The sequence below is a fragment of the Camelus ferus genome, chromosome 14 (genome assembly GCF_009834535.1).
Source record: "Camelus ferus isolate YT-003-E chromosome 14, BCGSAC_Cfer_1.0, whole genome shotgun sequence".
Lineage (NCBI taxonomy): Eukaryota > Metazoa > Chordata > Mammalia > Artiodactyla > Camelidae > Camelus > Camelus ferus.
In genome coordinates this window covers 9,191,411-9,215,213 of record NC_045709.1, presented here as the reverse complement: position 1 = coordinate 9,215,213, position 23,803 = coordinate 9,191,411, and the positions used below count along the sequence as shown (strand labels likewise).

The 23,803-nt window shown below is 34.6% G+C and overlaps 1 protein-coding gene across 3 annotated transcripts in view; it reads right to left on the bottom strand.

Annotated features, from left to right (window-relative positions):
* The window catches only part of FNDC3A (fibronectin type III domain containing 3A), a 138,576-nt gene that overhangs the window by 53,811 nt on the left and 60,962 nt on the right, over nt 1–23,803 (bottom strand). For 2 of the 3 annotated variants that reach the window (XM_032496165.1, XM_006184128.3), the window contains exon 4: nt 842–918. In XM_032496165.1, the coding sequence (XP_032352056.1) occupies nt 842–918 (77 nt within the window). Of the gene's footprint in view, nt 1–841; nt 919–4,949; nt 5,079–23,803 lie in introns of those variants that run through there. The other variant, XM_006184129.2, reaches the window with a different exon arrangement.

Sequence of the window (23,803 nt, the reverse complement as noted above, 5' to 3'; positions counted from 1 at the left end):
ATACCACTTCTATTCTCCCCACCATCGCAGTCTTCTTTTACTGTCATTCGTATAGTGGTGGGTTTCACAGAGTGGGCAGTGAATCCACCACAATATCCTACCAACATTGGTATAATGGAGGAGGAGGTAAAAAATGGCCTGAAGAAAATTTCAAGTATAAATTCAGTGCTAGGATAAGAAACTGGATGGAAGAAATGAGTGCTGACTACATACAGTCTCAGTAGCAGAAGACAGTGAACACCACTAGATGTAACAGTTTAATTCAGTTTGCCTGTGCAAGTAAACTAGCTATACTTTTTTCTTTAAGCCAGAGCTTCCCAACTGGTATGCAGGGAAGGGCTACAAGTGTGCAGTGATATTGATTCCCTTAGCCTTTAGTGCTGCAGTTCTAAATTCTCTTCTGTTGACCACAATGTGCCATACAATTATCATAGGTGTCAGTGAACCACTGTAAGAATAAAGTTGGAAGCACTGTCTTGGATTACTCTTAAACAAATGATTAACTTAAAAAAGTTAGTGTAGGTACCTGTAAACCATAAGATATTACTTACATCATTCACATATTCAGAGAGAAAATACTCTAAAATTCATTCTCTATTATAATTTAACACCCAAAGACAAGGCCAAATGATGAGTGATGCTAATTTTTTTTGAGTGATGCTAATTTAATTTTTCCTCCTTTCCAAATATACTAAATGTACTAAAATATTTGAAATAGATTTACCAAAGATATATTGTCCTGATAAACTTCAGCACTTAAATGGTACTTTTTATCTGAATTAAACAGTAACATTACAATCAATATTATGTAGATATAAAAAGAAAAATAACAAAAACATACCTGTGGGGCATATCCAGGAGGCACATAAATAGGAGGCACAGAACCATTTGGGGACATCATTGGAACCTGAGCAGGACCTGAATGGGTCACAGAAATGATGTATTAATCCAAGATTACTTAGCAAGGTAAATTGAAAACCATTTGAATTGTACTTTGAATTCTTCATCCAAACTAACATTCAAACTAAGAGCGACTGTATTACTATGAAAAGAAATCCAGATGATTCACCTGTTATACAGTAGAAAAGGTTATCTTGTCAAGTGCACTGATTGCTTTTTACTTGCATTTGTGTTTCTCAAACTCATCTAGTGATCATAATAGTCACTGAGGTATCTTTTTAAAACACACAGATTTCAAAGCTCTCCTACAGGTTCTTATTTAGTATGCTTACAGTAAATAGAGGTCTTGAATCACCATATATACTTCACAAATATCTCAGGTAATTCTTAGAATCGTGCAAGTTAAGAAACACTGACCTATGACACAACATTGTAAAATTATTATAAATCAATAAAAAATGTTGAAAAAAAAAGGAACACTGACCTAGAGGAAAATCAAACTAAACTTTGCATATAAAATCAATGAAAAATATAAAAGGCAAAATTTTGAAAAGCAATAGGAAAAATCAAGAAAAAGTCAAGAGGGAAAAGCAGTAAGAGGAAGAACAGTTAGAAATTCGGAACTTGCTTAGTTAGGGTTAAAAGCCTCTTGTGTAATGTGTAACTCATGTTTGTGAGGGCTTGAGAACAAAGTCTGAGAAATTATGTATGTATATTTACCCAAGGAAAATTTTTTGTTTCTTACCCCAAACAGTTCTTAAAAACAAACATACAAAACCCTCAGCTTGTCATACTCTGCATTAAAAAAATTTTTTATAGTGATATCCTTTCTAAACAACTTTAAAAATATTATCTCTTGTCTGCCTTCTCCTAATCAGACACTCCTAGAAGGTGTGTTTTATTCTTTCTAGGAACTAAAATCTTACTTGTTTTATGTAACTTAAAAAAAAGAATATCTTACCTTCAAATCCCTTTTTCCCCTGTAACTTTAGACTGCATTGTTCCCTCACCCACTAGTTTTTAATAAATTGAAATGAAACCTTCTCAGAGAGCTTTACTCATTTCTAAGGAAATAAAGGTACCCAAGAGTCTGATAAAGAATGTAATGGAGGAACAGTTCCCTTTATATGTAGATTTCAACCTGCAGAGTATATATATTTGATCTCAGTCATAAAAGAAACCGAGGAAGAAGAGATAAATCGTAGAACAAAAAAGAAATAATGGTATCATTATACATACTTCAGAAAAACAGAATAAAGAGCATGGAGACTACAGCAAATAGAAATTACAGCCACTCTCCTCTTACTAGGGAAGGAGGAGGGGTGAGGACCAAACAACAAAGTAATGATAAAGGTACGGGGAGGAAGGTGAGAGGTGGGGAGGAAAGAGAATGTAGGAAAAAGGAGGGTGTGGGAGGGGAAATAAACAGTGGTATGGAAATGGGGAAGAGAGGAGAGTGAGAAGGAAGGGAGGAGGGGAGAGAGTACAGGCAAGAGTGGCAGGAGCACTGGAAAAGGAGGAGAAATAGGAGAAAGGAGAGAATAAGAGAGAAGACAGGAGGAGAGTGAACAGGGCTGGAAGGAGGGTGAGAAGGGGAGGGGAAAGAAAAGGGTGGAAGAATGGGGGTGGGGTGGGGAGGAGGAGGGTAAAGAAAGAAGAGGCAGGTAGGGGAAGGAAGAAAGCAGGAAAAATCCTCAAGTGGTTAAGAGGAAGTAAGGAGTGATGTCTATGTGGGCAGACTACCAAATTATGCTATATATCACTAAAAAATAAATTTTCAACAAAACTCTTCCCATCCAAAACAAGCCCACCAAATATATGAAGTTTTTCAGAACATTACCTTACAACAGCTAATTATGCAGATAATATTAACTTACTATGTGCCAGGCCTTTAATGTAATTTTTTCTCCTCATAATCATTCTATTAGGTAAATGTTATTATTACTCCCATTATTGAGATGTGAAAATTGAGGCAGAGAGGTTAATATTGACCAAGCAGTAGAACTAGGATTCAAAACCAGGGAGTTACATTTCTAAGGCTGTATCTCTACTATGTATTTAGTAAACATTAAAATACTATGCATTTTTGTCAACGGATGTAATTTGAGCCTTAAGAACTATGCTCTGATGCTTCTAAGGAAAACCAAGGCCTTCTTTATTTTCATATACTTGAAAAACAAGAGCGAAATGAATAACAAAATTTTCCTACACTGAAACTACCATTATCTATAAATTTATTAAATAAGACTTGTGAGGTGCTTTATAGCTTTAGGCAAGAAAGGCTTCATTCCAAAACTCACCTTTTAACTTCTATACGGTGGACTCAAGAAAAAAAAGACAATGGTTTTAAACTAATGTTGGTTTACTTCTATTAGCTAATTTATATAAAACTACAGTATATTAGCTTTCTGAACCCTGAGAGCTGGTTTAGAAATTACCCAGAATATGTAAAATTTAGCTGAGAATCAGAAAAAGAATTCACTGAAAATCATATTAGTAATCTTAATAAAGGAAATTATTTTGTTGAACTTCTACTATATATGCCAGAGATGTGGTTCCTCACACATTCTGTCAAATCTAATTCCTATTTCAAGTCATCAGAACAGGTTTTTTAATCCTGTTTTTCAGCCAACAGAGTAAAAAATAAGTTACTGCTGATTACATTTAAACTTGTAAAACTACATAACTGCTTCATGTTGCCCTTTGTTTACTAAAAATTTGAATATATAAATACTATGTAGTTATAATTCAAACCATACTGTACTTTGAAAGACGCTAAAATTGTTTATAATTTAGTAGTACAAAATTCTACTTTATCCTTTAATTATATTTAAGTGTGATAATGAAGAGGGAACAAAACAAACCCAATCTAAAATAAACCATCCGTAAATCCATTACGAGTTGCAGTCCAGAAATAATGATTAACTCATTCCCCTATGAAGTAATCATTTCACTCTAGCAAGTGAATTTTCTTATCCTGAGGCAGAAATGGTACAAGGTTAGATTTTTTAAAAAAGACAATTCATAGATATCATTATTTAATATTTAAAATACTGGTGTGAAGTAACGTTCAATACTGAACAAAAACTGCCACCATATAAACATAGTAAATACAAGTATTCACATTTAAAACTGCAATATTTACAGCACCATTTCTGTTGCTATTCCTGTCTATAGCAGCAAGACTCTAAAACCTTGCATACTTAATGCTGCAAATATTCAATTACCTCCTTAGTTCCAACAATACTTTTTAATTTAGAAAGTACTGAAAGATTAACTATGAACCCTGATTAAAGGCAGCCAGGTGATTCTGTCCCAATGAAGAAGCTAAAACTGTTACATATTGTACCATATTGTACATCTGTTCAGCTATTATCTGAACAACTGTAGATACCTCTAGTGGCTCCTTAAGAATCTACATGATCTGAGCAAAATCTACCCTAAACCATACAGCTATTGATTTTTAAGGGCATATTTCCTTCTCCAAAATCTTGCAGAAGAGTAAACAATTCTATTCACCAATTGTCTTAAGAAATTTGAGAAGCCCCTCACCTCAATTCCTTAAAAAGTGCTGTCAATGATTAAAAAAACAGTATTTTATCTAGTACTTTCTTTATTAGTAATTTATTAATAATCTTCTTTATTAGCATACATTCACAGTTGAGCTTTTTAAAAGACGAAATTAGAAATCTGAGTTTAAATTCTTAAAATGCAACGGCCTGCTGACGTGCCACACGTTCTCTTTACAACCAGGCTTTCACAATGGCTTCCAAATAATCTGATGTCAGTTTTCAGATTTTAGTTGTAAAAAGAAAAGCCTAGTAAAGTAAAAGCGCTGGAAAGGAAGATTCTGTGGAATATAAAATCAGCCCAACTCTATTAAACAGAGTCTGATCTTTTTATAACTACACGGCGACAATTTAAAATATTTTTACAGCGACAGATCTGGCATCTATTGAAAAAAACACACAGCATGACTTTAGATTAATACAATGCTTTCTATGTTTTAAAACAAAAGCAGAATGTTCAAAACAGTCAGCAAATCTTACCACTCATTTTGTTTTTACAGTAGCAGCAGAGAACAAGAAAATCCAACAAGGAAACAGCGTAGTACACGTTAACAGCTTTAATTGGAGAACGGCAGCTACGGTTTTTTTTTTTTTTTTTTGGGGGGGCAAAGCTATGAGAGGAAAAGATCCTTTGACCGAGTCACGTGACACCTATCACATGACCTGCTGTGACCCGCGGAAAGGGGGAAAAAAAAAGCAAACGTTCTTGCTGGCAGTGTTTCTCCGATATAGTAAATAATTAAATGATTTCTACTGCTGCTGCCTTCAATTTGACCATTTTTTCAGACTCCCTTATGAACAAATGAAAAAGCTCATCAAACTATATAGTTGATGTAAAATGATTCTCTTTGTTTTCACTTTCCTTTGATAACATCATGGGCACTGTGTACTAACTGAAATTTTATTACCCAGCCAGTTGCTTTTCATTTAGAGTTTAGGATACATATAACACTAATTGAGAAGATTAGGTCTGAAATGCCCTTCTGTAACTTTACCCACTCTCCATACTCAACCCTTAAGGAATGCCCACAGTACACAAAAGAACTGTCTATAGAATACACAGGCTTGGTCAATGTGTTCCTCAAACATGGGATTTCTATATCAGGCTGGCATTTAACCTGTCGAGCTAATAAAGACTACCACTTTCATTGCTGGTTTTTCTTTCTTTTTATTTTTTTCCTGATTTTGTTGTCGTTTCCAAAGATCTAACCTGGACATCAATACAGATACTTGGTGATGGCATTCTCACTCATATCCATGAAATCTGAAAAGACAGATCATAACGCAGGCTTAACACTGTACTCAAGCATGTGTGGAACCCAGGAAGGAGACTAGAGATGTTCAGTTACAAGGGAGGGGAATGAGACAGTAAGAACTTTTGGGGGTCTTTTTATTACTTTATGGTGGCTGTTACGTAGTTAAGGCATTTATTAATAGTTAATACAAATATACAGGTAATGATAATGATTGTGATTTGTAACAAGCTGCACAGTGGAAAGAAAATGGATTTTGGTATCGAAATACGTAAGTTTTAATAACAGCTTCAATATTTGTTAGCAAGACAATTTATTGCTCTTCTGTGAGTCTGTTTCCTTCTGTAAAAAGGTTAAAAGAATCAACCTCATAGCATTGTTGTGAGAATCAAGTTAGATCAATTTAAAGTACCAAGTACACTAGTTGGCACCACTCAATAAATGATACTACTATAAGTAAAAGTATGATCACTGTATGTTTTCAAAAATAATAATTACATATACAGGGCACTATTCAGGGTTTTACATGTGTTAACTCACTTACAGTCCTCACAATAACTTAAATAGGCATCATTTATGGGTAAGGAAATTGAAGGAGAATGCAGTTAAGTAACTTGCCAAGGACACACAATGAGGCAAAGCCAGGATTATCTAACAATAAGGCAAAAACCATGTTCAAAGGCCCAGTCTCCCCAAAAGGTGGAAAAAACTGGCAAGGGATAACCTGGAGCAGTGAGTTTCAATAAATACATGCCAGATACCCCGGAGGAGGTAAGACACTAAAGGACCATTCTCACAAGTGGGGAAGGGTAATTGTTACCTTCTAAGTTCCTACTAAAAGGCAAGACTGCCCCGAAGAGCATGGCTTAACAGCAAAGTCTCCTGGTCTTAACAGAATCTCCTCATAAATGTTGGACTCAGACTCCCAGTAAATCCAACCATGCCTCTCATCTTCAGCCTCTAAACAAAAAGCAAGCCCCTGCAGCCCACTTCCTCATTTTGGCTCACGTTCTCACACAGCTGTGTTTCCATTTCTTGACTCTTTCTTTAACTGATCTCCTCAATTCTTTTCATTGTGCTCACTAGAACCTTTTCCCTGTTATAAATAAATTCCCTTCTATACTCAGCCTTTTCAGAGAACACCTGTTCATGTGCTTTCTTTAAATGAAACCTGTTTCTCCAGCAACCACAGGGAGCAGAGGCTTCCCATTCTCTTCTGAGGCAGTCCTCAGATACCCCAAGGCTGCTTCCCATGACCACTGTTGTTTCTGTTTCATGCTTAAGTTTCTTTTTCCTTGAGATTATGTCATAGGAATGTACTACCCTCTACCCCTTCTCACTGCTGTCATGCTCAGTCCTCATTTATTGAGAACTTTGGCACCACATTCACAGTGTTTTCTCCTCTATTCCAACTCTCGCCCACCAGCACAATGACTTTATGTCCAAAAAACCCCTAACCTCAACCTTTTTTGAACTCTCCTCTTCCATTATTTTTAGTAACCCAGGTTCAAAGACAAATCTTGGAATTTATCACTTAGAATTCCACTATCTCATCTTTGAAATATTAAACTTTCATGTTTCAGATTCTGGACACCATATCTATCTTTCATCTCTTCAGTTCTCTTTCTTCTACAACATTTGGTCTTCTTTATAATGATCTCCCTTTTCTCCTGATTGAACACTACCTTCAGGGTCTGATTTTCTTTCCCATCTATGTCTTCCTTTTACTTCCCCTCCATTAAAAATTCCTAATTTTAATCAGTCAGATAATTATCTTCTCTTTCCATAGACTGGCACTGTAGAAATCAAATGGTACTCAGACTGAGATGTTTATAAATTCAGTTATACCCAACCTTAACTTAGCCACTAGCATTGCTCAGGAATCTTTTCAGGAATTTATCCCTGGTTAACAACTTACTCTGTTTTCAGAGTGATTATGAGAGAGCCTCACCACTCTTTTAAAGACCTTCCCCAACCCAACCTCAACTACTTATCTCAGTATGAAACTGAAATTTTTCAATGTTTTTTTACAAACTTTTCATACCTCTTCCTTCTATTTTCAGAAGAATCACTGTTCCTTCAATATGTCAAAGCTATTTCTCCACTTCTACTCTTGATCTGATCTCCACTTCCTCCTCTACTGGGTCTTTGCCTTATTAGTCATTTCTGTCCTGTTCAGTATTTTCAACTGCTTTCAGTATCCTTCTAACAAGACTTAGCTCTATACCTTTACTATCCTCAACTATCCACACAATTGCCACAGAGTTCTATCGCCCAGGATTAGTGACAGAGTCCATATTTCCAGGACCCTTTAGTTATAATAAGGAAAATATAAGTTAAATGTATTTTACGTTTCCTAAAGAACTTGTTAATTCAAGAATGTGCATCGAACAATTTTCCCATAGAAATAAACAAAGTGAGAGGATAATTGAGAACACCACAATTATAGGGATGCATTATACAGCAATGAGTGTATTTTTAATTTTTCCTTTTGTACCTGATTATATGACAATTTTAACAAACTTAAAATACCCCTGCTTTTTATTTTCACAACACTGTCTCAAATGTTTTGCAGAGGGCTCTCTTAAATTAGGAGCATGGCATGTCACAGTAATCATATGGACTTCTTGGTAACATTTTAACACGTTATTAACATTTCTAAACTACTGATTTTCGGGTAGACTTGTCAATATAGCACTATACTTGGGTGATGTTTATAAGCACTTAGTGGGTACTAGACACTGGTCTACTATACGGATATTAACTCGTTTAATCTGCATAATATCCCTATGAAGTAGAATAACTATTATTTCTATTTTATAGCTGAGGAAACTAAGACAAAAGAGGTTAAGTAAGTAACTCACAGTCACAGCTAATAAGCGATCAATATAATTAAGTGGCCTAGCTCTGAAATCCATACTTTTCACCATGACATTATGTTACCTCTGTTGTTTAGGATATAACAAATATTACAAATTATAAAATGAATGAGAAAGTTGCAGCACAATAATACTAAAATTCTCTTAAAGATAAACCACAAATAGAAAAGCAATGAACATTTGGATAGAAGATCCCTCCACACAATACACCCCAAATATGTTAGTTACATATAATGGTAACAAAGCAAAATGTACCTAAATTATCTCACTGAAATTACTGAGAAAATCCTAAAAATTTCTAGTAAGTGAAGGGTATCATATGGAAAACAGTGAATTACTTAATAACCAAACCTGTTCCAAAATATAATTTAAGGAGATTTAAAAGACATACACAGCACCAAAACCAAAAGCTAAAAAAAAAACAAAAAAAACTAAAAAACTAACCAACCAAACAACCAAACAAAAAGAAACCAAAACAGATGACAAACTGAAGAAAAGGGAAAAGTAACATAGAGAAAATTAAGATAGAAAATAATAATATAAGTAAGGAGTAAGGCTTGTATTATATGCCCTTTCTAGAGTTGGGCCACAAAACATCTCTGATTTGTATGAGCTGAAATGTGGTTAAGATATCAAGGACCAACACTATCAAGCTAGTCATCATTTTCTGTAGCTCAAGTACATCTCAAACTGCCATAGAGCATGGTCACAGAGATTTGGTCTGAAAAAGACTAAAGAAGGTATAAGCTAATGCTGACTTTTGCCATATGTGAAAATTAATAAAGCATCAATAATGTTAAATTTAAGCAATGTATCCTCAAAAATAACTATTAGTTGCAAAATGAACAGCTAAGCCAGTAGGAGACACAACTGATTTGCAGAAAGGGATTATTAGCTATGAGGCAAATTAAAAGTTGGAAGAGTCGACTTTGATTTTATAAAGTTCTTTTTGGCAATAAATAAGATCAGTTGCTTATTAAGGCTGCTCTTAAATTGTAATAATAAGTCCAGGTCATTTGCATGTCAGAAACTTTAAGAGGAAGACTCATTCAGCTCAGCAAAAAGTGGTTTCAAATCATTAAGATGTCAATTCAAAAGAACAGGGATGTGAAATAATGTCCCTCTTCTACTCCTCTACAAATAGATATCTAATCCTCCAAAAGACTGACTCTGACCATGACAGTGATCCTGATTCCTGCGGCAGTATTAAGGTACAGGTTCTGAGTAAGAATCTAAAGAATGTATGTTAAGCTTATGTGGCTCAGGCCATAACTAGTGCACGTCCATAGAGTCAAGGGACCAAGGAAAGATTAATGAAATCTGTGACTAATCAAGTACTCTGTGGGAAGGAGTCTATTAAAGGGGAGTGGCTGACGATGATCTATGCAAATAATCTCAGGAAGATAAGGGAAGCAAAGATTAGAACCTGTAACTTTTTTCTTGGGTACAAATCAAAACTTGTTTATACTGTCTCGCTTATTTGCTTGCCCATGTTTTTCCTTTTTCGCCTTTCAGGGGCCTTAGTCACCTTACAGATCCAGCCACACAGTAGCATTTTCTTTATCTAAAATTTCCCTCTTTACATATATTAAGGTATCAATTTAACAAAAGTTTTACTCTATATGATGCATGCCAATAGGAAACAAATGTGAGGATCATCCTAAGACCAAGGCATGTTTTGAACTGATTGGGTTGTGAGGGTGGCTGGGGGTTAGATACTAGACAGGGAATGGTCAATTCAGACATCTGTGTTCAGTGTTTAGATTTATGTGCCAATAAAATTTCAAAACAAATTCTGGGGACTCATTAAGGTAACCCCAACTTTTTTATTAGACCAAGTAAGGACATTAAAAGGAAAGAGGAGGGAAATGAAGGACAGGTGGAAGAAAGTCTATCCTATATTATCACATCATTTCATAAAGAAAAGATACTCAAAACAGAAGGAATTTAACTTCAGAACTTGGAAAAGTCTTTAAGGCAAATAAATTTAGCTTAACAAGTAACAACTACATTATCCTTATTTTTGCATTTCCTAGACTGGTGAAACATCCCCAAATCTATGGACAAGAATTTGGGAATAAGTCTTAGTAGTAAGAGAGAGAATTTGTCCTCAAGGCTGGCTATTGCTAGCTCTGGTGAGGGAAGAGGGAGAAAACAGAGCAGAAGTAGGGCAATCATATTATCATCACCTGATCTGGAATACTTCTGAAAAGTGAAAGAGGTAGCTGAAAAAAAAAATTAAAATTATATAATTTGGAATTATTCTTTACTGATTGACAATTTGCTTTTATTATATTGAGGAATAGGAACAGGAGTTTTAAAAAAATTTTTTTAAATAAAATGCTTTATTAAAATATATATGCAAGTACATTAAAGAATATTTTACAGATTTTTTTAAATTGAATATTTGAATACTAAAGAGTGGTGTAAGAGTAATTATTTAGTACATACATATGTATTTTAATCAATTTGTTAGCTGTATCTGTCTGTATCTCCATATTTAACTGAATTTTCTTTTTTCAATGTAGTCATTTTAAATTTTTTCACAGAAATGCCTGCGACTGTTGTATTTTATGGTTAATAAATTTGAAGTTATTCATTCCTTCACTCAACTCTTTTCTATAGTATTTAAGACTATGATGTTTATATTAAGAAAATACTCTGATTCTGAGGTTTGGTAAGCTGGGAGCAAATTCTGTTAAGTGGAGGATATTCTCAGTTCTATTTCTTTTCTTATTGTAACATTCAAATATTTTCACTGGTATTATAATACCTTAAAATATTTTTACAAACAAAATTCACTGAATTCTCTCTATGATTTTTTGAAAGCTTCACCAAAGTTAGTTTTTTTTTTTAGCTCATTTTTGCTGAAAGGGCCTACTGCAAAATAAAAAAGCACTGCCAATAATAAAGTTATAGATTTATATAATAAATGACAAAACCATTCAGACTATTTTTAATATATTCTGAGGCAGGGGTGTTTAAATTTTATTTCCTGCATATTATTTCACATTCATCTAACCAATATGCGTCCCACTGATCCCTCCAATTGGTGGCCTGGTGACACCAAGTGGCTATCAGGGACATTAGCAATCACCACCAGCAGGAGTCTAGAAGGAGTCTGCAGTCCCTAGTCTTCTTTATCTAAGAGTACTTTGCTCTACTACTAAGTACCTTAACTACTATCTTTGATTTGCTTCTGGCAAGGGTCAGGGAAAGAGAAATGGTTTATTCTGGTTGCCTTTAAGTTTAATCACCGGCTAAAGTGAAAACAAGAGATGGGTAAACTGCTTGCCTAGAGGAGATTGTGGCAAAGCTGGAAATACAAAATGATGGCTGATGGTATACATCAGAGCTTATTTTTAATGGAACTAGTAATTACACTCTGTCAAAAATGAAAAGTCTGGGACAAATGTTAAACCGGTTAGATACCAAGATGAGAGGCATAAACTGGGACTGCCCTAGACAAAAATGGGATACAAGGCCATCCTATTGATAAGAGCTGCTTATTTGTTAAGGCTACAAACACCTGGCAGCATTTATTCACATGAGGCAGGCAATTAGCACAGTCCTTGGGTCTAGGAATTTAACAAGCTGGCGATCGTAATTCGGGAACAGAATGAGGCAGGAAGTTACAGAAGAAAGAAAAGATCAAGGTTATTATTCATTGCTTTAGGGGCTTTTCTTTCCCTTGAAAATTTATTTTTCATTTTTAAGGTTGGATAAAGCAGACTGTTTCAATCAGGGGCCTAAGTATGATTCAGAATTATAGGTGATTTCATTTATTTGTATACAGATAATTGAAAATTTCTGTAATTAGATCTGCTAAGTATTTACATAGATCAGCAATAATAAGCACACTAAGTAGAAAAAGGGTGAAGAGTGACTATCATATTATGGTTAGAATCTACCTCTAGCACTAAATCGAACTGTATATAGATAGAAAACTTAAAGAAGATATGTTTATCAAGCACCTGCTTCTAAACAAGAGTTATTTTTAGTGCTCTTGTTTAGAAAGCTGCAAAGGCTCTGGTATTACCATGCATGGAAGCAGCAGGTTGTGAACATTACTATCTTTAGTATCATTCTTTGTTATCCTAGTAGGAAACAGTGCTTGGGATTTACTGCAGCACATTAGGTTAACTATGTCTCACTAACTGCACACCCACATGCTGACATCACACAGGCAGTGATATGGATCAATGACGCAAATCCTGTCAAGAACAAACATTAAGGCCACAGGGGTTGAAAAAAAAGTGCCCACATGACAGGGCAGACCAGTCATCCAACATGCACAGACTGCATTATATCAGCATTGCTGATGTTGAAAAGGGTTGTTTTAGATTCTTTTTATATAATAACTAAGGTTTTTTACTTTAATTATAGATTTCCCACATACAGACTCTACATTTATCTTTAAGTTTCCTCATAGCTTCTGTGGTTTAAGGTCTGGACCTTTAGAAACATGTCTTAAGGCTCCATCAGCCCTGTGAGTTATCTGGAAAATGGCCTCTGTAGCCAGGATCTTTAGACAAATCTTTGGAAGAGAATGCCACCATTGATTAAGCATTTTATATAATATGTTGTGCTTGACAAACAACATTTAGATTTAGATTTACCATACTGTGGCCTCAAAACATTGCTACCTCAGAGTCTTCTTCTATCGTTACCTGGTTCTTTGAGCTTTTACTGTTTTTAGTTTTATTGGCATCAAAATATTAATTTTTACGGTTACAGATAGATCAGAGAAGATGGCTTATTATAAGTAACCATCTACAAGGTTTCAAAGTATCCTCACCTTGAATTACATGTACCTGCCTGGAATTAGAGATTTCCTGTCCTTAACAGGAACAGAACCTATCCCTGGAGGCTTGCCACAGAACATTCACATCCTGCTGTAGGTTCTTCTGAAAGGAAACAGGGTCTGCGCTTAAAACGTTACCCTTCCTCCTAGTTACGTTCTCCTCAAAGACTATCACTTCCCAGGAGAACTCGAAAGCTGGAAGGAGAGGTGTTTTATTCTATCATTATTCTGACAGAATCAAACTAACATGCTCTCAGGCACCCGCTTTCATGTTGTTTCCTTAACGAGTGTTGTTTCTTATGAGAACTTGAAAATAAAGAAGGAAAAGCAAGGGTTTACCCTCATCCTAAGGTTGGTTAGTTTTTTTAAACTGTTAATCATCTTAAAGAAATACTTGGAAAACATAAAAATTACTGAGATAGTTGTCTTCATAGTTTGTTTTGAGGGATAATCTTTAAATCTAGATTTTCCATAGTAGAAACCAAAATGCTATTTCACAGTTGAAAATATTTCTATACTTTTCACTGCACATCAACTTTCATCAGGAGACTGAACTGCAAGGTCTTATTTTTCTCTATCACGATTTATATATTTTTATCATCTGCTATTAGCTTCTATTTTACCCTACTCATTTTATTTCAGCCTTCTCAGGGCAAGTCCCTATCAGCTAACACAGTTTTATATGGAAAAAAGGAGATTAAAAACTCACTGTGTTGATGGCATGCTAAAGACTTCAAAGAGTTAGGAAAAAACTCCACAAAGTCAAAGACAGACAAAAACAGAGGCATTGTCTCCCTCTCATTCTCTTCAGGTTCAAACATTACCAGACTGGGAAGTAGAATCTTGTTTATGTAGATCATTTATAATAAGATTAAGCAGAGAAAGGTAGAAGACAGGGCTTTTCCCAGGCTCTTTGCCTGTGGCTATGAAGCATTTTGAAGATATTTAGATTGCAGGTTTGAGGCTTTCATTTTCAACCCTGTCCCACAGCTATAATTTCCCTCCCCAAAGCAATCATTCTTTGTTTCTTATAAATCTTTTCTGAGGTATTCTATGCATACAAAAGCAATTATGTGTATATTCTTTTAAAAATATGTGTATATTCTTTATGTGATACTATACTATATACACACTGTTCTGTACCTTTACATTAATATAGCTTAGAGATCTTTCCATATTGGTCCATGCACAGGCTGCTTTAATCTCTAAAGGATGCATGGTACTCCTCTATAACAACGTATCATAATTTATTTAACTATTCTCTTATTGGTAGATACTCAAGTTATTTTCAACTTTTTGCTATTACAAACAATGCTGCAATGAATATCTGTATAAAAATCTTACAGATATGTCAGTATGTCTGCAGGATGAATTATTAGAAGCAGGACTGCTGTATCAAATTTACATTTTTTTTTTGAAATTAGCAAACCTTAATGTTGGTACTAATATATATTCTCACAACACACCCTCACTAGCAGTTACCAAACTTTTTGATATTTGCCAATTTGAAAGAGGAAAACAGTGTCTCTGAGTAAGGTTGAATATTCATATTAAATGTTTAAGAGCCACTTATTTTTCCTCTTCTGTGATTTGTCTGTTCTTAGCCCTTGCCTATTTTTCTACTGGGTTTGCAAGGACTCTTTGTATATTTAAGAAGTTAGCTCTTTCTGATAAGCTGCAAATATTTCTCCTATTTCTTTGTCTTTTACCTTTATGTTGTTCTTTCCTCCCTGCTCCTTTCCCAAGAATATAATATTTATATTCTTGGATACTAAGAGGATAGACTAGGGTGGCATTGGGGATGAGTATCAAAATGTTACAAGTTGGAAGCTAAAACTCAACAGTTTGCACAAAGACAGTGTTTTTGAAAATGTGTTTTATAAAATCTGATTTCATAAGGTGTCTCTAAAAAAGGATTCAATGTTCAGAAGAATTTAGAACATGATGTAAACAACAAACACCTTCTTGAAAACTCATGATGAATATTACTAGCATGGTAGTCTCTTCATAACTTTATATAAATGTTCACTGAAGATCCTAGCCTCGCCTTATCCCAGCTATGCTTTGGGAAAAAAACAGAAAGGTTTATGCCGAGGTTAGATCGCTTAATTGGTACTTCCCTGAGTCCAAATTGTGGTTGCAGTTACTACAAGGCTAAAATAAGGTAAATCTCTGTATATCTGTAATTCAGTTGCTCTTCTCACCAGGAGATCCTTCTAGTGAAGCTAACTTTAGAGTCTGGTTTTTGTTTTTAATAAGGAAAATGATCTTTCTAGATATTCTTACATAGGGTTATGAAATATATAGGTTTGTAGTAAATAGTGGGTTTCTTTCCTAGCATCCCAATGGTTTGGTTAGAGAAGATCCAAACAAATACATCTTTTTTCATAAATACAGGCTCGCTTATACCGGTACTTTTTGAGGTTGACAAAATCTTGAACATCTAATGTTTTTTTGCCTTAGGGTTTTTATCTGTCCTTCGGAATGTTAGACTTCTTTGAGCCATTTCTAAATTACAGTATCTATACATTTCTGCTTCTTCTACCCCCCTTGATTTCAAATATTGTCAAACTACTATTTTGTACTTATAAGCTTGGTATAACCCATTTTTTTTTTTAGTTTTCACTAGTTAAGAAAAATCTACTTATCTGCACCAAAATACATTGTATGGTCCACCATTTTCCTTAGTGACCCCAGGGCCTCAGCTTAAAAAAATCAAGAAATTTTGTGAAATAAAATTGGGACTAAATTTAAAAGAGGTTAAAACAACATTTATATGATTATTTAAGCAATTAATATTTGTCAAAATTATCAAATTATACAGAAAGTATACAGAAGGAAAAAGATTCCTGTAATCCTACCATACAGCAGCAAGCATTTGAAGGAAATGTGCTCAAATAATTTTTGATGCATATATATTCATTAAAAGTAATATTTTTCCTCATTACAAAAAGAGCTAATTCTGTTGACATCCTTGGTAATGTATAATCAAATAAACAGTCTTCAAGATTCAAGTTCTGATTAAATCAAACCACTAATTAATACAACTTTTAAATCTTCCCTTTCTGGGAGGTGAAAAATAAAAAACAGAACTCATCTTTGCGTGTCCTCTAGGAAGTAGTTCCTCATCCCTGGCCTGGTCTGGATGTTCCTGCTAGAGCTTCTATAGTTTCCTTCGTGTTCTCTCTAATCACAGCACTCTTCTCACTTCACTGAATATTTTCACTGTCTTCCTTATGAGATTGTAAACTTCACGGAGCGCAGGAATCAGGTCTATCCTACTCATCACTAAACCTCCAGAGTTTTGGAATAGCGACTGTACATATTAAATTGCAGTAAGTATATGAAAGTACTTTAGACAGAAATATGTGGTTGATAGGAACCAATTACTGTTAAGCTATGAATAGAGTGCCACCTTAGGTACTTTATGTTTGAGAAGCAGCTGCAAAGTGTGGACTCTGCAGCCAGACTACCAGAGTTCAGGTCCCAGGTCAGCCACTCAGTAACTGGTAACTCCAGGCAAGTTATTAACCTGTTTCAGTTTCCTTATCTATAAAATGAAGATAGTAATAGGTATCTCACAGGGTTGATGGGAGAATTAAGTAGGTTAGTTACATGTAGAATGTTTATAAAAGTAATTGGTACAGTGATTATTCAATAACCATTAGTATCATATATGTTAATTAAATTACAAAAAGGAAGAATGGAGAAATACTAATCCCAAAGGGACAGGTGAAATGTGGCTGAGAGAAGGCAGACAAGTATCTTTTGGATAAAAAGAAAGGAGGGAGAAGGAAGTTTCTTATACACAGCCCTTATTTTTAATAGGAAATACATGTACAAGGTTCAAAAATTAAAAAAATACAAAAAGGTAAAGAGGAAAAACTTTCACTCCATCCCTGTTTCCTATTTCATGCACCATCAACCCGTAAGTAAACACTGTAATTACTTTTTGGAGGGTCTTTCAAGATTTTTAATTACCATTATCATTTAAAAAAATAGTCTGTGGCACCTACTAGTTACCTTCTAGTATCTGTTCTTCCCTTTTTCCACAGTAATAATCCCCTGAAATTCTGGTCAGAACAATGGTCACCCCAACCAAAGGCATTTTTAGCTCTCTTTTCTAGCTATAAGCAGTCAACTAAGCTATGGCCAATAAGAAGGTGAGGAGAAGTGATCTGTATAATTTCCAGAGTGTGTCCTTAAAGAAAGAGGGCATATCTTAGAGCTCTTCTTTTCTTCTTTTCCATTCTGTCTGGGACATGGACATAGTGGTGAGCCATCTTGGATCATGCAGATGAGTGTTAACATCCTAGAGATGGCAGCTCAAGACAGAAATGACCTGGGTCACTTTATTACCTGTGGGGCAAACAATTCCATACAAGCACTAACTGACCTTTGAACAAATGCGTAAGAGAAAAAAAAGTCGTATTACAATTATCTTAGTTTTCTATTGCTCTGTAACATTAGCACAAACTTAGTTATTTAAAAAAAAAACCCATTTGTTAGCTCACAGCTCTGTAGTTTATAACTCTGATAATAGTATGAATTGGGTTCTCTATTCAGGGTCTCACAAAGTGAAAATTAAAGTACTGGCTAGGGTGTGTTCTCATTTGGAGTTCTCTTCCAACCTCACGTGGTGGTGGCAGAATTCAAATTCTTGTGGCTATAGGACTAAGACCCTCATTTCCTTGCTGGCTGTCAGCCACCAGCTATTCCCAGGTCCTAGAGGCCACCCACATTCCTTGTCATGTGGCCCTAAATCTCTTACTTCCGAAAGAGTTCAGTCCCTTTTTAAGGGCTCACTTGATTAGGTGAGGTTCACTGCAGACCATCCTTCTTTCTTAAAATTCAACTGCCCCATATAATATAACTCAATCATGGAAGTAAAATCAATCATAATTACAGTCCTAGTGATTATGTACAGGTGTGTACAATAGGGGGCAATGATCTTGAGGGTCATCTTAGAATTCAGCCTACCACATCATTTAGGCTTCAGGTCTCCCCTCCATATCTTTTTTTGGGTTAAAAATAAAAATAAAAATTTAAAACTTATTTTTTAAAATCTTAGTTAAAAAATATATACACATACACACACACACTTAAAGTTTATCATTTTAACCATTTTTAAGCACACAGTTTAGGGGCATTAATGCAATCAGGTGGCATTGTCACAATGTAACAATGGTCACACTGTTGTGCAACTATCACCACCTTCCATCTCCAGAACTGTTTCATCTTCTAAATCTGAAACTCTACCCATTAAACAACTCCTCATTTCCCCTCTGGCCCCTAACAATCGCAATTATACTTTCTGTCTCTGTAAATTTGACTACTGTAAGTGGAATCATATAGTGTTTGTCCTTTTGTGACTGGTTTTCACTTATTTGCTAGCACTTTTGATCTTAAGGTCTTAATTAATACACATCAAAAACACTGAGCAGGAGTTGCCAGTGAAACAGGAGAAAAACCAAGAGAGTATGTAAACTATAGAAGGAGAAGTGAAGAGAACAGTGTTCCAAGAAGGAGGGAATAACATACTGTGTCAAATGCTGCTGGAGAGGTCAAGTATGATGAGAACCAAGACCACTCATTTTGGCAACACTGAGGTCACTGGTGTGTGACACAGTAATTCTCCAGAAGTAGTAGTATTATATGATCACCATGGCTACTACTGTTATGAATTATTTTCCCATAGTATGAGAATCCCAGAATCAAGCTGAGCAGTATAAAGCTGAGTAAAAATCAATATAGTCCAAACAAAATCCCTTTAGCCTCAGTTTCTAAGTCATTCATGATTGGATGGAATTTTAAGAGAAATATTTCAAGTAAAGACATGGGTAGTAGAAAAAATAAGTGTTTACCTATGTTGCACATACCTATCTACTGAGATCATTTATTCAATTAACAAATACTATTCACTGAATGCTTACATAGTGCCAGGAATAGACTTCATTATAATTGCACATTTCCTTGTTTTAGATATAAATGTTTAAAAATGTCAAGACCTTCAAGAAATTTGAACGGTCAGTAAAGTCAGTATATCTCTTGGGCTAACCTTAACCTAAGCAATTAAGTAATGATGCTAATTCTAATCAAAGGCCTTCAAAAAATCTGACTCTAATAAAAATTCAATTATCACAATCGAGGGATATGCAAGTGTCTGAGAAATTAAGATCAGAGAGCAAAATTTTTCTTCTATAGAAAACAGATTATTTCTAATTTTCTATCCATTACCTAGAATATAACAACTACTTAAAAAAAAAAAAACCTGACCAATGTATGGTCATTTAATTTTGAAAACCAACCAACATCTCACTCACGAAAACATGTTACCTTTTTTCTTTAACTAAAACATACTTACAACTGTTTAGTATTAGACATTCAGAAGGGAGCTTTAACAATCAAACTAAACAGAAACTGTACTAGATATATAGTTTTTAAGAGTTATTAGCTTAAAATCTGCTTAAAATAAAGATCTTTTAGCTCTTCTTTTATTTTTGACTCTCCTAATTACTTAAAGCATCCAAATTCACTTTTCTTTCTTGCCTTTAAAATTATTTAATCTTCCCATTTTTTCCCATTCTAAGTCAATCTATTTTCCTATCCTCATTTCTCAGCTCTTACCTGCCTTTACTAGATGGCTTCTTTCCTAAAAGGAAAAGAGACACTTGAAAGGAAGAGAGAATTGCACCTCAAACAAAGATTTTATATTCATGTTTCTGCCTACTTAATAAAATACCATTTTGTGAAGCCAGTTCAGGAAAGATATAGATCCTGATAGGTCCATTTTAGTCTCTAACCAATATAAAAAGTGTCAGAATGCAATAGGTTTATAAATGTTTACTGAAAAGTTAATACAAGCTATTTTACATACTCATATTTCTAGGTCTTAATTTCCTTTCGTCATCACTCATTAAAATTTTTTAATTGAGATTTTTATTACTTATTTTAATGGAACTCACTAAACTGGTTTAGATTTCCTATTTCTAAGAGAGTAGCTTTAACAATGATATTTTATTCATTAGAAACGTAAAGAATTGAAGACAGCTTAATTTGCCTATATTTTCCTTTTTAGCACAACCAGTGCAATTTTCTCTTAACTAAGTCATATTATATTGAAAAGTAACATTCAATAGTGATTTAGGGACAACCTGAGACTATTACACAATGTACTCAGGATGAGTCATAGTTATTCACTTAACCTAAAATGGACTGAATTTATGAATGGATGATCTATTATGATTCATTTTCACAAACAAGACTTATTAATGTTTCAAAATGAGTATTTTGAGCCTCTCTACTGGAACTGATATTTTCATCTTAGAAGGAGAAAGTGTAAATGGCAAACTTTTTAATATAATAATGTGACTTCCACCAGTATGAAAAATAATTACCCATGCTTTTAGAGCATTTTCTAAGGGTAGTTAAGATTTTCTAAATAATGTATAAAGGATATAATTTTTCCATGGTTCAGTTTGATAAAATTTTGAAAAAAACTGAACAATGGCTATTCACAGGCAATGAGAATCTACTACATATGATTTTGACTTGAGTTACTTATAATTTCTGTAGAACATACAGAGCTTCAGTAAGTTCAGTCAGATTTGAAGCAATGGAAAGTCATTAGTCCAAAGATAACCAGTGGTCTTATAAACAATTCTTAGAATATTAATCCCTTTAATATTGTTTTTAAAAAATTATTTAATAGAGGTCCCGGGGATTGAGCCCAAGATCTTCTGCATGCTAAGCACGCACTCTACCACTGAGCTATTTCTCTCCCCACAAAAGATCTCTTTATTATTAATAAAAATCTAAGATATAGCATAAGATATTAGCATAAAATATGAGCATAGTTGTGAATACCTAAAAACTAGAGAGCTGGTGGAAATTTGTTGAATTTCATTCACACTAGCCCATCCTCATTTCACATATGTGCAAAATAATGGCCAGATTTAAGTAATCTACCTCAATGATATAAAATTATAAAATTTTAGACTTGTGAAGAACTTTAAAAGGGCATCAACTCCAACCATCCACTCAAAAGAAATTAAACCTCCTAATGGCACCATCAAGTAGAGTCAGCATATGTATTATCACCTACAAAAACATTGTTCCTGAGCCTCTTCAACAGTTCTGTTTATTACAAAGTTGTTCCTTATACTGAACTAAATCTGTTTTCCTGTAACTCCCACCCACTAGTCCTAGAACCCAAGTTGACCTACTCCCAGACCCGTACCTTTAAAAATGTGCCATTCACATATTTTGTTATTTCTTTAATGCTTTATTGTTGTGAATTTAGGAAGAAAAGTTATATTTTATACTGCCAGTAACTGTAACAATGTAGTAACCATGATATATAAAACAACAGACATTTAACTTGTAATAAATTTTGAGAGGTATTTTTAATATCAAAGGCCTGACATATCTAACAAGATTCATGGGGCCTAAGGTGCAGTTTGTATATATGTCTCAGAGATTCCAGGACATTAGAGCAGGTCACAAGAAGTCCTACTTGCATGAAAACTCCATCTTCCTCTCCTATCTCCAATAATGGACATCCTGGGATAAAAGGGCTTTGATAAGATCTGATGAGCATAAGTATTCAGACTAGAACACAGAGAAAAGCAAGGCCAGGAGTGCCAACTTTTGGAGTGCAAAGAACTCACTCTGAGGTAACACAGCTGGGATTAATGGGATACAGGGATTATAAGTATTTAACAAAATTTTGTTTTATTAAGGACCTTAAAAGTCATCTGGCTCAGTCTAGGAGATTTGCTAGTAAAATACTCTGCAAAGGAGATGGCAAATATGAAACAATAGACCAATTGTGGGAAGGAGGACAGACATGTGGGATTATATACATCATGTTCCCAAAACACACAGAGACGGACAGAGCAGTACTTACTGGTGGGGACAAACTTTCCCTTAACTTCAAAAACCCCTACAATGGCTGAAGAGTCAGGATCACGTGCATGAGGAGATAAGGTAAGAGCAGAAAAATAGTGAAAAATAGCAGGAGCAAGTAAAGGGAAGAAAAATAGGAATAGAGGTGCTGACAATAACTGCTCCAGGAGTGACAGTGCTGGTCACTCCTTGAATGCGGTGACAGTAGAAGCAACAGGGGCACAATAACCTCCCACTGGCAGACTGGTAAGTGACACCAGCAGCAACAATGGTGAAAAAAATATCAGTAACTGCTGAGAAGCTGGTCAGAGCCATCTGGAAAGCAGGAAGATTTAGAGGTAGTACTGATGTCATACTAACTCCAGTGTTTGAAGGGGCTCAGAATCAACACACTCTGGGATTGTTAGTTAGGTTCTTGACTTCCCTGACTAAAGTGAGATATGAGAAAACAAAGGTTAGTACCTTTCAACAAATCCAAATTCACTTTGACAATTTTTCTACATGTAAAGGTCAAATAATAAAAACAGGTAGAAATCCAGGATTTGGCCAAATAATCAACATCAAGGCATTATCTATGGCTCACTACATTTACATTTTTTACATTTATAAATTTAAAATTTTCATAGTACTCTACAATCTTAACTGGTGCTCATATTGAAGACTGGGAGGCACTAAAATATCCCTAAGTATAAAAGTATATTTTTAGCATATAGTAGTTACCAGGCAAACAAGTGTACCGATATGTTTAAAAATATTTCAGTAGTTAATTTTAATAAATATCGACAGCATGCCCACTAAGGCATTATTTTAGCACACAAAAAATCAAACATAAAAAAGAGTTAATTTTTGTTGTTAAGGAAACAAAATAGAATGAAGCTAACATTTCTTAAACATTTTCGTTAAGCAAAGTTTCAGGTACCAAGATAAAGACAGCAGCATTGTTTCTGCCCCGTAAGATTTAGAAGTTTAGTGGAAGTTTCTCACTCAAGTGTTTACTTCATTAGGAATGTGGATTAATAAATTAGTTAGCTGGCATCTTATTTATAGGTCTATTATGAGCAGTAGCTATTCACTAGCTTGATTACTTTACGAAATGTGCCTGTGCACAGTATACTTGTTAAATTTAAGACTCTCATTCAGAATACTCATTTCCAAAAGTAACGTAACATCTCATTTTAATTAACAGGTTATTTTGGAATCAAAGTATCTTTTAGTTAGAATAAATGTTGGAACTTGCACAATCAAAATTCTTTTGCTAAGCAAGAATTACTTTTATAATATCATCCAACCAGAACATGAGCACACATAACGATGGGACGCTGGTATGACAAAACATGGGCTCCAGTTTCTATTGCTGGACAGTTCTCCCCTGTGAGACAAAATTTACTTCCCTGTAACTCTCGGTTGTTAGTCTAAATTCTGCCCTCTACAGGTGCAGAGAATAATGCAATCTTCCAAGGCAGCTTTCTTTTTTATGTTAAACATCCTTCA